The 16,152-nt window shown below is 33.0% G+C and overlaps 1 protein-coding gene across 1 annotated transcript in view; it reads right to left on the minus strand.

Moving 5' to 3' along the window:
- The window catches only part of LOC127700353 (ubiquitin carboxyl-terminal hydrolase CYLD-like), a 46,623-nt gene that overhangs the window by 14,826 nt on the left and 15,645 nt on the right, over positions 1-16,152 (minus strand). Inside the window, exons 5-9 of the mRNA XM_052203784.1 lie at positions 15,346-15,587; positions 11,975-12,399; positions 8,241-8,332; positions 7,437-7,503; positions 4,885-5,020 (exon numbers count right to left, since the gene is read on the minus strand). Coding sequence (XP_052059744.1) covers positions 4,885-5,020; positions 7,437-7,503; positions 8,241-8,332; positions 11,975-12,399; positions 15,346-15,587 — 962 coding nt within the window. The remainder of the gene's footprint in view (positions 1-4,884; positions 5,021-7,436; positions 7,504-8,240; positions 8,333-11,974; positions 12,400-15,345; positions 15,588-16,152) is intronic.

Here is a 16,152-nt window from a genome sequence, read left to right on the forward strand (position 1 = left end):
GCTATTGCGCAATACTGTGCAATTGAAGATTTCTTGCTATTGCGCAATACTGTGCAATTGAAGATTTCTTGCTATTGTGCAATACTGCGCAATTGAAAATTTCTTGCTATTGCACAATACTTATTATATAATAATTTACACATCCTGTTTGGTGTGTATCTCCTACCATATCATTATTATTTGATTTTAAATATAAATCAGAAATAACCAACTTAAAATGGAAAATTTTAAAAGAAAAAAAAAATGAAAAAAAAAAAAATCCCCCCCCCCACAAATATTTTGAACCCCCTTATGATTCATCACCCCCAAACTCAATCCCAGCCTTCCCTTTGTGGAATGGTACCTTGCAGTACAATTTCAGAGAGATCCATACACTTGAACACAAGTTATTGTCTGGAAACTAGAAAAATGTGTTTTTTGGCCCCTTTTTGGCCCCAAATTCCTAAACGTTTAGGGCAATTACCCCCAAACTCAAACCCAGCTTTCCCTTTGTGATATGGAACCTTGTAGTACAATTTCAGAAAGATCCATACACTTACACACAAGTTATTGTCCTGAAACTAGAAAAATGCTTGTTTTTTGCCCCTTTTTGGCCCCTAATTCCTAAAATATTGAGGCAATTACCCCCATCATCAATCCCAGCCTTCCCTTTGTGGTATGGTACCTCGCAGTACAATTTCAGAGAGATCCATACACTTGAACACAAGTTATTGTCTGGAAACTAGAAAAATGCTTATTTTTGGCCCCTTTTTGGCCCCCAATTCCTAAACGTTTCGGCAATTACCCCCAAACTCAATTCCAGCTTTCCCTTTGTGATATGGAACCTTGTAGTACAATTTCAGAAAGATCCATACACTTACACACAAGTTATTGTTATGAAACTAGAAAAATGCTTGTTTTTTGCCCCTTTTTTGGCCCCTAATTCCTAAAATTTTGAGGCAATTACCCCCAAAATCAATCCCAGAATTCCTTTTGTGATATGGAACCTTGTGGTACAATGTCAGAGAGATCCATACACTAACACACAAGTTATGTCTGGAAGTTACAAAAATGCTTATTTTTGGCCCCTTTTTGGCCTCTAATTCCTTTACTGTTGGTACCATAACCCCCAAAAACAATCCCAACCTTCCTTTTGTGGTATTGAACCTTGTGGTAAAATTTCATAGAGATCCATTCACTTAAACTAAAGTTAGAGTGCGAAAACCAATGTGTCTTCGGACGACGCCGGACGACGCCAGACGACGACGACGACGACGACGACGACGACGCCGGACGACGACGACGCCAACGTCATACCAATATACGACCACAAAAATTTTTTTGCGGTCGTATAAAAATTACTTGAATAATGACATTGATATTTTTTGAAAAAAAATGGAAAAATTGCTGAAAAACTTAGCCGTCAAGGCTAGACAAAAATTTTACAATTTTTCCATTTATAAAGGGGCATAACTCTAGAACGGTTAAAGTTACGCCACCAAAATTCAAACTTGATCTGTGTTTTGTGGTAATAAACATTGTGTATAAGTTTGATAACATTTGGTTGAGGCAAACTTAAATTAGAGAACGGAAACCAATTTTGGGACGTACGGACGGACAAGGGTAAAACTTAATGCCCCCTCGGCTTCGGCAGGGACATAAAAAAAAATTCATAAACATTTTGCTATAAATATAAATTTCATGTAAATATTAACCTTTCTTGTCTTGCGTGATAATCTAACATGGATTTGTACCAGACTGTCTTACTTTTGAGTTTGGAGAAGGGCATGATTCAGTGGTAGTTGTACTATTGTTGGGTTTCCCCAACCGACAGGTGAGGCTGTTGTCAACTATCTTACAAAGTTTTGCATTTGGCTCGGACATTGTGAATTTCGATAATCATATATGTATTACAAGGATAGCTTTACTATGTGCTTCATAAAGAATTGAGAACTTTATAATTGTCAATTATCTGTAATGGGCCAACAATTCATTATGTACAAAGAAATGTTCCAACGTGTGTACAAAAATTGGCACTGTTCGTGTACAAAGTATTTACCGACTTGTCACAGGATTGAACAAGTCGTTTAAAATCTTACTGATTTACGATTTTTTAACTGAAAATTTTAGCACCGTAACCAAAATTATACCACCACGCTAAGACTGATGGAATCACACTAAAAAATTATACCACTGCAGACCCGCGGTCCTTTAAGGGCCTGGGGAAAACACTGTAAAATGATTGCATCAGATTTGCTTCAGTCCATTAATCCATCCAATGTACAGTAAAAAAACATACGACCATTGTAACTAAAATAGTTGTTCAAGCAAAATATATGGATCAAATGTTTTTTCCTGCAAGCTACTCAGATAAAAACCATAGAAGTGATATCTTGGATCATTCTGGAAATATATAATGTTTAGATTTGTGGCACATGTGCAGCAGGATCTGCTAACCCTACTGGAGAACCTGATATCACCGACGGTTTTGGTTCTTTGTTCTATGTATGTTGTGGATTGTTTTGTATTTAGATAGTTTTTTGTTTTCTGCCATGGCATTGTCGGTTTCTCTTCACTTTATGAGTTTTGAATGTTTCCTTGGTATCTCTCGTCTCTTAATTAGTATTGACTAATAGAAGTAATGATTATTCTGGTGATTGGGTATAAAATGCACAAAAATTGTGATGTGAAAAATAGGGTTGATTGGTGTATGTAATCTAAGAAGCTGTTAGGTGTTCTTTGCCAACTAATGAAAATGATAAATTCATGCTCAAATAATGAAGACCAATCATTTTATTAATACATAATTCAGTTTTGGATGTAACATGTCTTCTGATTGGCTGAAAGTTTTTTGTCTATCAGCTCATGGACATAATTTTGTCATTTGACTGTGACGTCATTAACGTTTTTTCATGATTTACTCCTTAAGGTAGATGGGGTGTCTAAATTATAATCCATAGATTTTTTTTAATAATTTGCCAAAATGTAGTTTATATCATGCTTTTTTGGAAAAAATAATAAAAAGAATGGGTCACGGGGCTTATTTTCACGCTACAGGTTGTGCAAAATTGACAGATTTTGTATAGATTATGCATGGAAAACGCAATTTTCTGCCATAAAACGAAAACTGCACCATAGAATTTTGAGATAAAATATGAGAAGATAGCTCTAATATTATACTTTCAGATAAGAAAAAGAAAAAATGGGGTCACCGGGCCCGTTTTCTTGCTACATAATAAAATAGATAAATTCCTAACACATTCTATTGTAAAAGTAACTTTATTTGAATTATCTGCCCTTACATTTGAGTTGCCTCCCCTTATGTGGCAAAGTTGGAAAAAATTGAATCAAACAAAAGTATTCTGTTTTTTGTAAAATACAACCATAAATATAATAAAACATGTCATTTTCTATATTAAAATGTAAATTCTTACACATGAATTACCCACTACTCTCAAAATTTGCACATTTTATTAAAGGTCTAGACCGATTATTTTCTGGTATTTCAAAATCCAAGATGGAGGAAGACACCCTATCTACCTTAAAATGAAATTTAGAATTAAATTATAAGGAATAACTGTAATATTTTTTCTGTCTATTCGAAATAACCTAAAAAATGTGGTGCACACTTTTTAATAACCCGTATGAAATTATAAGGCGTATTACGCCTGGAAATAAGGCGTAAACCAGGCGTAAGTGGTAGTTACGTGTCTAGATCCAGGCGTAAGGGAGCAGGAAACGTAAATTTGTAGTCCTTAAGGGCGTAGAAAAAAGTGGTAAACCTGGCGTAAATTGAAATAAGCAAGGCGTAAATTTTCTTACGGGCGTAAAACTGTTGGTATGGCGTAAATCATAATACCCATAATGCTTTGTTTAAAGGATCATGGGAATTTTTTTCAAAATTTGGCTCTTTGGTTTTAGTTTGCAAGAGTTGGACTTATGGCAGCTTCATACGTTCAGGGATAATTAGCTTGTTTTGTGCTTTTTGGAAGAATTTGAAATTGGAAATATGGAATCAAATTGATTAATAAAAATTGTGAAAAAAATGGAAAGTAAAACATGGTAAATAATAATTATGTGAGTATAACTTAAGTTATTAAGTTTTAAGTTCTAACAGTAATTTTGAAATCCCAAAACCTTTATCCTTGGATAATAACATTAAAATCTTTTACATGAAGTTAAATTGCAGTATTATCATTATATTTTAAAGGACATTAATTTATAAAAAACTTAGTTCATTAAAATGCTTAAGTTTTATTTCAAGAAAAATTAATTGTCATAATTCTTATTTAAACTTTAAACTTATTTGAGCTAGTGTCTGTCTAAAATGTAATTTATTTATATATTAGCTTCTTCAAAGGTAAATATTTCCAGTTTTATGTCAAACAATGAGAAATTAAAGCAACAGTACAGAAGTTTGTATTAAATACACAAAAGTACACAGCTAGGGTAATACACTGATTTGAAATAAGTATAGTATTATGTAAGGATATTACGCCTGGTTTATTTATTGACCAGGCGTACTCATTTGCATATTACGCCTGGTTTTCTCTGGACCAGGCGTACTCATTTAAATATTACGCCTAATTTTACGCCTGGTTTCCGCCTCAGTTACGCTTGGTTTCCGCCTGGTTGACGCCTGGACATGCATTCCTTAAACACTTCAATGATGCCCAGATAAAGTATGATTTGTACACCTGGTTTCCGTGTCATATACGGGCGTCACAGTTCGTACAGGAACCTGCTACGCTACACAGGTTATTCAGTGAGCACCACATTTTTGATGTTATTTCTTAATAGACAGAAAAAATATCACAGTCATTCCTTAAAAAAAAAAAAAAAAATCAATCCGATCCAAATTTCGCATGTTTGGAGAAACTAAAATAACCTATTCCCTGTCATTACCTCTTGTAATTTCAGTCTGTTTTGTAAGAAAGATAATTCAAATAACTGTTGTGTAGTGGGTAATACTAATCGTTCATCTTTCTCCATAAATAACTGGAATAAAAAGGACTGTTGGCTTTCTTCAGCATTCTCAGCTCTGTAAAAATATAAAAGTTGTCCTCATTGGTGAATTAAACAGAAATTATTTCTTCATATAAGTTTTCTATGACCATGACTATTACTTACACATAAACTGTTATCACAGAGATATGTCTCGCCTTTTTGTAATTTTGATAATGCAAATGTTGAAATTAAAATAGCAATACTTTAACATGTAAGTTATGCAAATATTCAAATTCGATGAACCATGACTGAAGGTACATGGCTAAACTATCTCCATGGAATGAGATGTGCCAATGCTAATACAACTGCATACCAAATACCATTGACTTATTATAAGTCGTTCCCTTTAAACAAACCTAAACACAAACATTAACTTGTAAACTATGTAAAAGTTTCAAAGTCAATGAACCATGATCAGGGGTTGGGCTATATAATCTCCATGGAAACGATACTTGCAAATGCCAATAAATTTGCATACCAAATATCATTGACTTAACATTAGCAGTTCATCTGAAACTGATCTAATCACAAACTAATACATGTAAACTAAGCAAAAGTTTCAAAGTAAATAGACCATGACTGAGGGGGCAGGGCTAAATATTCTCCATGGAAATGAGATGTGCTAATGCTTATACAACTGAACACCAATTAACATTGGCCTACCACTAATGGTTCCCCTTCAACTGACCTAATCACAAACTAATACATGTTAACTTAGCAAAATTATCAAAGTCTATAGACCATGACTAAGGGGGCATAGCCAAATAATCTCCATGGAAATGAGATATGCCAATGCTTATACAACTGCATACCAAATATCATTGACCTACCACTAGTGGTTCCCCATAAATTGACCTAATCACAAACTAATACATGTAAACTATGAAAAGTTTCAAAGTCAATAGACCATGACTGAGGGGACGGGGCCAAAAAATCTAAATGGTAATGAGATGTGCCAATGCTAATACAACTGCATACCAAATATCATTGACCTACCACTAGTGGTTCACCATGAACTAGACCTAATCACAAACTAATACATTGTTGATGCCACCGCCGCCGCCGGAAACAGCATACCTATGTCGCACTTTTTGACTCCGTCAAGGCGAGACAATTATTGTTTTGGGCTATCTGTCTAAGCTTAAACAAGTGTCAAATAGAATTTGTTTTACTAAAATGTTCGAGAAAATGGATGAATTAAAGATGCAGTTATATAATTGACTATGCCTACCATAAATGTGTTTCTTATGTTGTTTTTGACATAGGTCAAGCTTTTGGATTTCTATTTTGGATTTTTTTCACATTGTGTCATCCTATGGCCTATTATAGCTTACTACTGTGGATTCTTTATTGTTTGGAAGATACAATTTTTTTCATGAATTTCGTGGGTATAGGTTACCTAAGAATTTACATGTAAATGTTCAACAAAGTTAAATTTTTCTATAGGTTGGTATGCAGACTTTGGAAAATCACAAAAACAAATATCCATGAAAATACAAACTTTCATCAATCCAAGAAAATCAATATCCACAGAAAAAAAAATCAATCCAAGGTATTTGGTTAAGCTTTTGTTCATTGTTGAAGGCTGTAAAGTGAGCTAGTCTTTGATGGATAGTTGTCGTCTCATTGACCATAATACCACGTCCATATTTTTTTTGCCTTAATTATTTCAATGATGATTTTTTTTCAACAAGTCATGTTTTGATGGACTATTCAATGGTACTTATAAACATCAGTGCCTTCACATTATAATCATGACTGAGGAAACTTGGGATACATTTGGATGGTAACCCACAGGTGTCAAATACATAAATTTGAATATTACATATGAATGACAGCAACTGTTCTTACCAACATCAAAGAGATGCTGGTATACTTGTATAAATGAAAATCACCAGTGTGTTAAAATTAAATGTCAGTTTCTTCAGTACATGCTGACATGAATAGATTATATTTCAAGGTGTATGACTCAGTTTTTTTATATACTAGTATACATGGTATAGTACAACATATAAACTATTACAATCATTGACAGGTTAAACTTTTGGAGTCAAATAACTGTACCAGATTTTAAAATCAGGTAAAATTGTTGTTCAGCCTACTACCAAATGTTCCAAGAAAATGTAAATGTGATATGTTCATTATTATTTTGTTAATACTGATTTGAACAATAACCTTTTAATAAATCTCCACCAGCATGTACAAATTCCAATCCACTGTCATGATCTGTCATGATCAGAGTACAAAACTATTATATATAAAATAGTCTCATGAACAGTGCCTGTTTTGGTAGGGGCTATAGCACAAATATACCTAAAATTAATACAAGTAGCCATACAACCCTGCCCCTCTGCAATGGGTTAAAACCTTTTTTTTTATATTTAGAGATAGTAGTTTACAACATTAAATCATTTTCCCGTAGTAAATGATAAACCACTAACATAACTTACTTGATTTGAAGGAATGGGTCTGCTTTGGTTATTTGTCCTAATAATAAGGATAAAAACTCTTCTGGATCTATTAAAAAATAAGCAGATAAATCACAAATAAGTATTCATCAAAATAAAAAAAAACTAATTGTCTTGAATTAACTTTCCAAAATTACATTTGTACTTCTTTTCAAAGTCAAGTTAATAACACTTCAAACTATAATAAAGAAGAAGCTAGATACTTCTTATAGATATAAACAAAAATCCCAACACTTAATTAACTGCATACCATACAATTTGGCTTCAAGTCAGCTTTGTTAAAACTTCTTTTCATGTTATATTATTTTTAGTTGTTTTTAAGTTCTATTGAAGAATTCAAATTGCCAGTGTATTTGAGATAGTTTTCAGATTAAAATATAAATCATAATGGTTTTATTAGTGTTTTTTGTGTTTTTGCAAGAAGAATGCTTTACATGAATGCATTGTTGTTGAAGTTTTATTTCCGATGAGGATCTCATGTATAGCAAAACAAAATGGCCATGGATATTCCCCAGTTGACAGTATCAACATTTGACAATCACCAAAACTGAGAATAGCACATGGCAAAATTTATAGAATGTGTGATCCTTTGTTCAGTGTTAGAACAATACAATAAAGACCTGTGGTGTTGTATTAGTTTTGTATTTTACTTTTATTTCTCGTCTTTTATATAATCACTTAAAGTATTTCTTATTTCAGAATAATGCCCTCTACTATATATTGAAGGCGGGGGGAAAAAAACCTTATTTTTATTTTATACTTAAGAAAAATTAATTTGTGATTTACCTTTTTCTTCACTCATCATCCCTGGTATATTTCCAAGTTTATCCAATAGGTGGCGTAGTTTCATCACTTTATCCGCTCTTACATAGAAATGACTACAAAATTACCAGTAACATTACAAATACTATCATATCCTTACAACAAATAGTAGTTTGTTACTACTAGAACATCATTTGTCATAAAAGTACCATTTTCTTTGATTATGTAGAATTATTCTAATGATATCTGATAATAATGATAATAGAGAATGTCGTTTTTTTGAGTTTTTTTTTAACAGATTCCAATTCTAATTATGTGAATTTATTATTTTTTTTCTGATGCAAAGAAAGTTCACAGTCCATTTATCTTATTTTCTTTCATGTCTTTAATTAACTGCCATTGTAATTTTTCAAAGTAACAATTATACTTTATATTCATTTACAATAAATACATAGGAAATAAAGTCAATTTCATAATCAGATATATCCCCTGGAAATCTGTTTAAGCAGCATCTTCATATGAGAATGGGGTAAAAAAGACCAATATCTGGTCTGGACCTGCATCGCTGCATGCAACTGATTAAGATAACATGTATATAATACAGAAGCATAACTGATCATTCCTTTCCATAGAAGCCACCTAATGTACAGTGATCGAATTCTGTCAAATTGCAAAACTATTAACAAACAGAAAGTGGTTGCACAGCAGATGTATAAAAATTGCTTAGACCCTACAACTCAACATTATCAAGCTTGACCAAATATAGAATCATTCCCTGCCATAGAAGATAAGATTGATTAATGTTTAATGCCACTTTCAGCACTATTGTGCTATTTCATAGCGGTCAGTTTTTATTGGTGGTGGAAGCCAGAGTGCCCGGAGAGAAAGACGACTTTTGGTAGGAAAACTGACAATCCTAGTCAATTATGATTGGAGTCGAGCGCACCTGCCACGATTGGGATTATAACTCACAACCTCAGTGTTGATGGCTTGTGATACAGATGTTGGACTGATTATTTCAATACAACACAACAGAGAAATTTTACCATTATTTGTGGACAACAAAAAAACCTCATGGCTATCTAGCTATAAAATTGCATTTGATCAGAAAGTGTTTTTCTAAAATATCTTTTTTCCATGAATTCTATATAAAGCAGTTTTACAATTTCTGTTGAAGTAATTTGTTTTTTTTAATTAATCACAAAATCGTCTCTCAGGTGGTAATATTTTTGGCAGATATGTTAGGATTTTTCCTACATATGTATCAAGTGCTTGTACATGATGTAGTCAGTCAAATATTGGAACAGTTTCATCAAAACAAAAAAACCTAACAGAAACACTTAAAGCTAATTATGCTAATAAAGTACCAATACAGTGATTTTTCCAAATTTCTAGCCGTCTTTTAAAAATTGTTTGTAATAATGATGGCTTATCGATATGCATTGACATGGATGTTGTTAAAAGATGTGTATCTGTTTATAGAATTAAGGTCCCATGCAATGGTTTTTAGATGGATATTTTTTCAGTGCAGTACTCCTTAGTGTTATCTCACTGAACAGAGAAAACATATTTTTGTTATTACTATTTCCTATTACTATTTCCCATATGACAATGTATGAAAGCTGATAAATGCTTTACATAATCATCTTCTGATTTCCTGTAAAGAAATGCATAATTAACATAATAAACAGCAATGTAAAATGACAGAAATTTGTTTTTTACTTTTTTAAGAAAAACAAGAATGCATGCATTTTCCTGCTCAGCATACCCCTACTCGTAATTTAAATACTGGCAAACAGGGAATTTGTGTCTCTGATCTGACTGATCAGAAAAGGGCACACACATAACAATGCGTCACTACTGAGGTGCTGATTAACTATGAAGTCATACTGTTCAGAAATATTGGGGAAATGTGTGATGAAATTTAGAAAGTTCATTCAACATATTGAATAATTCATAAGTATTGGTCAACATGAAGTAGGTGTCAGACTGATCTGAAAAGTGCTCGCACATTACAACTCATCACTGTCAAGCTGTTGCCAAAATACTAGCTCATTCTGTTCAGTAGTACATTGTACCTGAGAAAATGTGACGGAAATAATCATTGTATGAACGGATGAACGAACAGAAAAATTGAGTGCAATATAGTGCCCACTCCTAGAGTGGAAGTATAATATGATATTTTTGTAAAGACATATGAATATGTGAAAATAAAATTTACCAGGTACATGTAAATGAACACCATTTACAAGAAATCTCATGTTACAATTTTGTAGTTTTTGACACAGTAAATAATGACTGTCATTTTTAAACATTCTAAAAATGTGCTCCGCCTGAAGCAGCTGGATACGACCGCAGAGGTCGAATTTTGAACAGTTGGGGCAAGTATGGACACAATATTCAAGCTTGATACAGCTCTGAATTTGGATAGTGATTAAATATTTGACATGTTATATATAGATTTCTGACACAGAATAAATGTGGTCAGATAACTAAAATATTTGAAATGGGACATTTAATCTACTTAATGGTCCAATATCCAAAATCTAATTCCATGGTTAGATTCAGCATATAAAAAAAAACAACATGAATTCAAACAAAGTTTAATTTTGGACCCTTTGGACCTTAATATGGACTAATTTGAAAACAGGGCCCAACATTAAAAATCTGAATGCACAGTTAGATTCAGCATATCATAGAACCACAAGCAATGACAAGAATTCAGTTTTTGATCAAAAATCAAAAATTTTGCACCCTTTGGACCTCAATGTAGACCTATTTAAAAATGTCCAAATATCCAATATAGTAATACATGGTAAAAACCTCAAACAATTCAAGACTTTAAATTAATCCCCATTGAAATTGGTTAAAAAAAATTGTATTTATTTTCAATTTAAAATTTCTAGCTGTTGTGCAATACTTTGCTGTAGCGCAATACTTAGTAAATCTGTTAACAAACTAAATATAATAATTTACACACCCTGTTTGGTGTGTATCTCCTGCCATATCAGTATTTGTTGTTTCTTTATATAGATCAGAAATAATTTATGTTAGAACCAGCTTAGCCAGTATTAGGAAAGTCTTGTTTTTGGCCCTTATTTGGCCTCACGTTTCTTAACAATTAAAGCCACAACCCACAAAATCAACCCCAACCTTCTGTGTGTGGTATGGAACCTTGTGGTACAATTTCATAGAGATCCATTGACCAATACTTAAGTATTTTATTTGTCCGCGGCCGGAAACCAGAAAAACATTGTTCCTCCCTCCCCCTGTTTTGCCCCTTATTCCTGAACAGTTTGAGCCATAACCCCCAAAGTCAAACCCAACCTTCCCTTTATGGTATGGAACCTTGTGTTTCAATTTCATAGAGATCCATAGACTAATACTTAAGTAATTGTCCGTTAACCAGAAAAACCTTGTTCCCCCTTCCCTTTTTTTGCCCTTCATTCCTGAACAGTTTGGGCCATAACCCCCAGTCAATCCCAACCTTCCCTTTGTGGTATGGAACCTTGTGGTACAATTTCATAGAGATCCATACACTTATACACAAGTTATTGTCTGGAAACTTGAAAAATGCCTTTTTTGGCACCTTTTTGACCCCTAATTCCTAAACAGTTGGGACCATATTGGCATAACCCCCAAAATCAATTCCAACCTTCTTATATGCTATTGAACCTTGTGGTAAAATTTCATAGAGATTCATTAACGCAAATTTTTTGCGGTTGTATAAAAATGCCAAATCATTAACAATTACTTACCATCTTAAAGGATTGACTATTCCTTCCTTCAGAACATTTATAACTTCTTCATATTCTTGATGGTCATCTAAACGTTTAGGTCTATATAATATTCCATCATATACAGTTGTAAAATAAAACATTGCAAACAAAGTAGCATCTAAATAACAAGAGTTATGGTGACCTTGAATTCCTTTTTGTTTCCCACAAATTTTAGTTCCGATTTCACTTTCACTTAATGAATCTGGAGGAGAGATGTTTCCATGAACGTCAGGAGTTTCAAAACTTCCAAAATTATTTCCTAAAGCTCCTCTTCCATGTTGATCAACAAAACGTTTATCTTTACGACACTTATAAAGAGGTACAAAAAATCCTTTTTTATCGGGACATGAGAAATAACGAATTTTCTTAAAAGTTCCATCTGTTCCAGCAGAAATTTCCTCCTCCTGTCAATAAACAATCATGCATTTAAAATGAACACAATACTTCAAAATTAAAATCAGGTATGTACAATTTTACTTTTTAATCAAATTACCGTGGATTCATTATTATTCGTGGAATACCAATTTTTCGTGGATTTCATAAGTGTATTTAAAACAAAAAATTAAGATAATGTAGAAAGTCTTATAACAACAACACTGGAGGGACTGCTGCAGAAAATTTATTGATCGACATGTTTCGGTGCCTAGGGCATTTGTCCAGTGACAAGTACTATACAAAAATCTACTTGCCTGGAACATTTGTCCAGTGACAAGTACAAAAATCTACTTGCATGGAACATTTTTTGACTTTTTTCTATTGGATGTGCTATTACAGAAATTACTTGTCCTGGACAAGTAGTTAGAATTTATTTACTTGGTCGGGAGATTTTTGAACAAGCTGTACAATTATGATGAAACACAATAATGTAGAAAGTCTTATAACAACAACACTGGAGGGACTGCTGCAGAAAATTTATTGATCGACATGTTTCGGTGCCTAAGATGAACAAGGAAGTTTCATTTTTTTTTACAAGGCTTGCATGTAGACTTTTGGTTTCCATAAAACATAAGTGAATCCACATCAGTTCTAGTGTTCAATAAGGAGTGTGGAAATATCAAAATTCTTTACTTGTCCAGTGACAAGTATTATACAAAAATCTACTTACCTGGAGCATTTGTCCAGTGACAAGTACTATACAAAAATCTACTTGCCTGGAACATTTGTCCAATGACAAGTACTATACAAAAATCTACTTGCCTGGAACATTTGTCCAGTAAAAAGTACTATACAAAAATCTACTTGCCTGGAACATTTGTCCAGTGACAAGTACTATACAAATATCTACTTGCCTGGAACATTTGTCCAGTGACAAGTACTATACAAAAATCTACTTGCCTGGAACATTTGTCCAGTGACAAGTACAATGTACTATACAAAAATCTACTTGCCTGGAACATTTGTCCAGTGACAAGTACTATACAAAAATCTACTTGCCTGGAACATTTGTCCAGTGACAAGTACTATACAAAAATCTACTTGCCTGGAACATTTGTCAAGTGACAAGTACTATACAAAAATCTACTTGCCTGGAACATTTGTCCAGTGACAAGTACTATACAAAAATCTACTTGCCTGGATCATTTGTCCAGTGACAAGTACAAAAATCTACTTGCATGGAACATTTTTTGACTTTTTTCTATTGGATGTGCTATTACAGAAATTACTTGTCCTGGACAAGTAGTTAGAATTTATTTACTTGGTCGGGAGATTTTTGAACAAGCTGTACAAGTTGGGCATGTTATTTCCACATCCCTGTAAAAAACTGTTAAAAAGGGGGAGAAGATACCAAGGGATATGTAAATGATTTAATATTATAATCATTCAGGATACCAGGATCACATTTTCTGCAATTTGCATTTTGAAAATATTTGAGACTTAATACATGCTGAATTATTTACATGTGAAGATACACAAAAATTACAGATGTGGTCATTCAATTAGAATCTAACTTTAATTTTAAGCCTAAAGATCTTCTGAATATAAAATATAAAGCATAATCAAACATTAATGCACATTATGTCTTTATAAGCATACATGTTTTGTACTCCCGCTCATAATTCAAAGTACAGGATAACAGGAAGTAAGTTTCTGACAAATCTGTAAAATGCTTAAACACCTTACAACTCATCACTACCATGCTGCTGACTCAATATGAAGTCAAGGAGGTGACAAAAATTTTTTAAGTTCTTTTAACATCTTCAAAAATTTTAAATATCTGCAAGCAGGATGTAAGTGTCCGACAAATCCAGAAAATGCCCGCATGTTACAAGTCATCACTGTTAAGCTGCTGACTTAATTCTGTTAATTGTACCTGAGAAAAATGTGAAGGAAATATTTGTCAGATGAGATGTGTCGATGCTTATACAACTGCATACCAAATATCATTGAAGTATCATAAGTGCTTCCCCTTAAACTGACCTTGTCACATAGTTTTAAAAATTTTGACACTGCCAAGGCTGCTGCCGGAAACAGCAAGCCTAAGTCTTAGCTTTGGACAGAGAAAAGACAAGACAAAATCTATGACAATTGTATATAGAAACCATGAAATTAATTGTTACAGAGGACCATAATCCCACTTAAATTCGGGCAAAACTTTAAAAAGATAATCTATAGCTTCATTTACTATTGATTGTCATCATAAGACACAATTATTCACCTTAAGGAAACTGATAGTATTGTTTTAGTTTTCCTTTAAACATCTAAAAAACTGACAGGAATATCACACTTCCATAGAAACCATGTCAAATGATTTTATTGTTTATAATAAATTCCCATTTTACAGTGTACTTCACAGTTTCAATCAGTTCAGATCGAAACCTTTATGTAAGGTGGGCTAGACTAAGATACTGTAACACTGAAAGATCATTTCATGCTATAACCTTGTAAAATAAGAATTCAGAAAAAAAGTTTCACATAGGTCAATCCAGAATCTAGAGTATAAGGCAAGGCTGTCAAATTTCTGAAGAAATTTCTCATCTTTTAGCCAAATTTCACTGTAATGTTTACTTGTAAAATAGTCAACACTTTCTGAAAAACAAACATCCTTTTATATATAACCTATTTTAAATTAATTAATGCCTTATTTACATTTGGCATGATTTATGGCCAGACATTTTGCATAGGAACTTGTTTATTCTTAATGACCATATGTTGATAAGAAGCTTAAGGTGTTGCTTGTTTTTTTGTTGTTGTTGGGTTGCTCTTTCATTAATGTTTACCCCACATCTTGTTTTACGCATTAAATAAAAGTTTATAAAATATTTTTTTTGTTTACAAGGTATGTAGAACTCAGAATGCAGAGTAATTTCAAAAGTTTCATTGCAGTTATATGGGAAAAGTAGACAACTAACCATTTCTAACCCAGCAATTGGCCTTGTTGGTTCCTTCTGGTCTGGCAGGGAACCAACCCACCTTATCACACCATATAATGGAGGATTCTGCATGACTTCAACCATAGACCCCACTTCTAGATCTGGATCAGCAGGAGGAATGGACTTCATACTTTTACGAGTCCCTGGAGGTTCAATAGACTGACTTCCTGGCTCGGAGGACTGCAGACTCTGCTGAGATTGTTCCTTCTTCAATTTTTGATCTATAAATAGAATATGTCAATTAAATTGTATATTATTTTATCCATTTTACTTAGTAAATTGATGTGTCCTGTTCTCGACTTCCTGGATCTTTTATAAATCAACAAGATGTATTATATACCTATATATATCCGTTTCAATATAAAATCCTAGTACATCACCTGTTGACATTTTTTAAGCATGTGAGTGATTCATTTATAGATCAAGGTTGTTATACCTTCTTTATGCATCCTTAAACCTGGTTACATAATTGTAGGTTACTTAATTTCTCAGATCTGAACTCAGATAGATGTAAAACATAGTCAAGTAGGTAAAAACATATAAGTATATAAAAACCACTGAAGAAATAAAAAAAAAAGTATACAGGTAATGTGAACTTCATTTTAAGGCACATAGTTAGTCTCTCCAATATGCACTTGCATACCAAATTATTGTTGTTAATTTAAAGTCTAGGAGATAATGCTGCGGACAACAAAGACTTGAATGCCAATGTAAGAGTGCTCCAATAGTCCCCTCAACTTTGTAGAGGTGTAATAAAAATGAAGTAGAGAAAAGAAGTTGAACTTC

Source organism: Mytilus californianus, unplaced genomic scaffold (assembly GCF_021869535.1).
Source record: "Mytilus californianus isolate M0D057914Y unplaced genomic scaffold, xbMytCali1.0.p SCAF_5, whole genome shotgun sequence".
NCBI classification, from domain to species: Eukaryota; Metazoa; Mollusca; class Bivalvia; order Mytilida; family Mytilidae; genus Mytilus; species Mytilus californianus.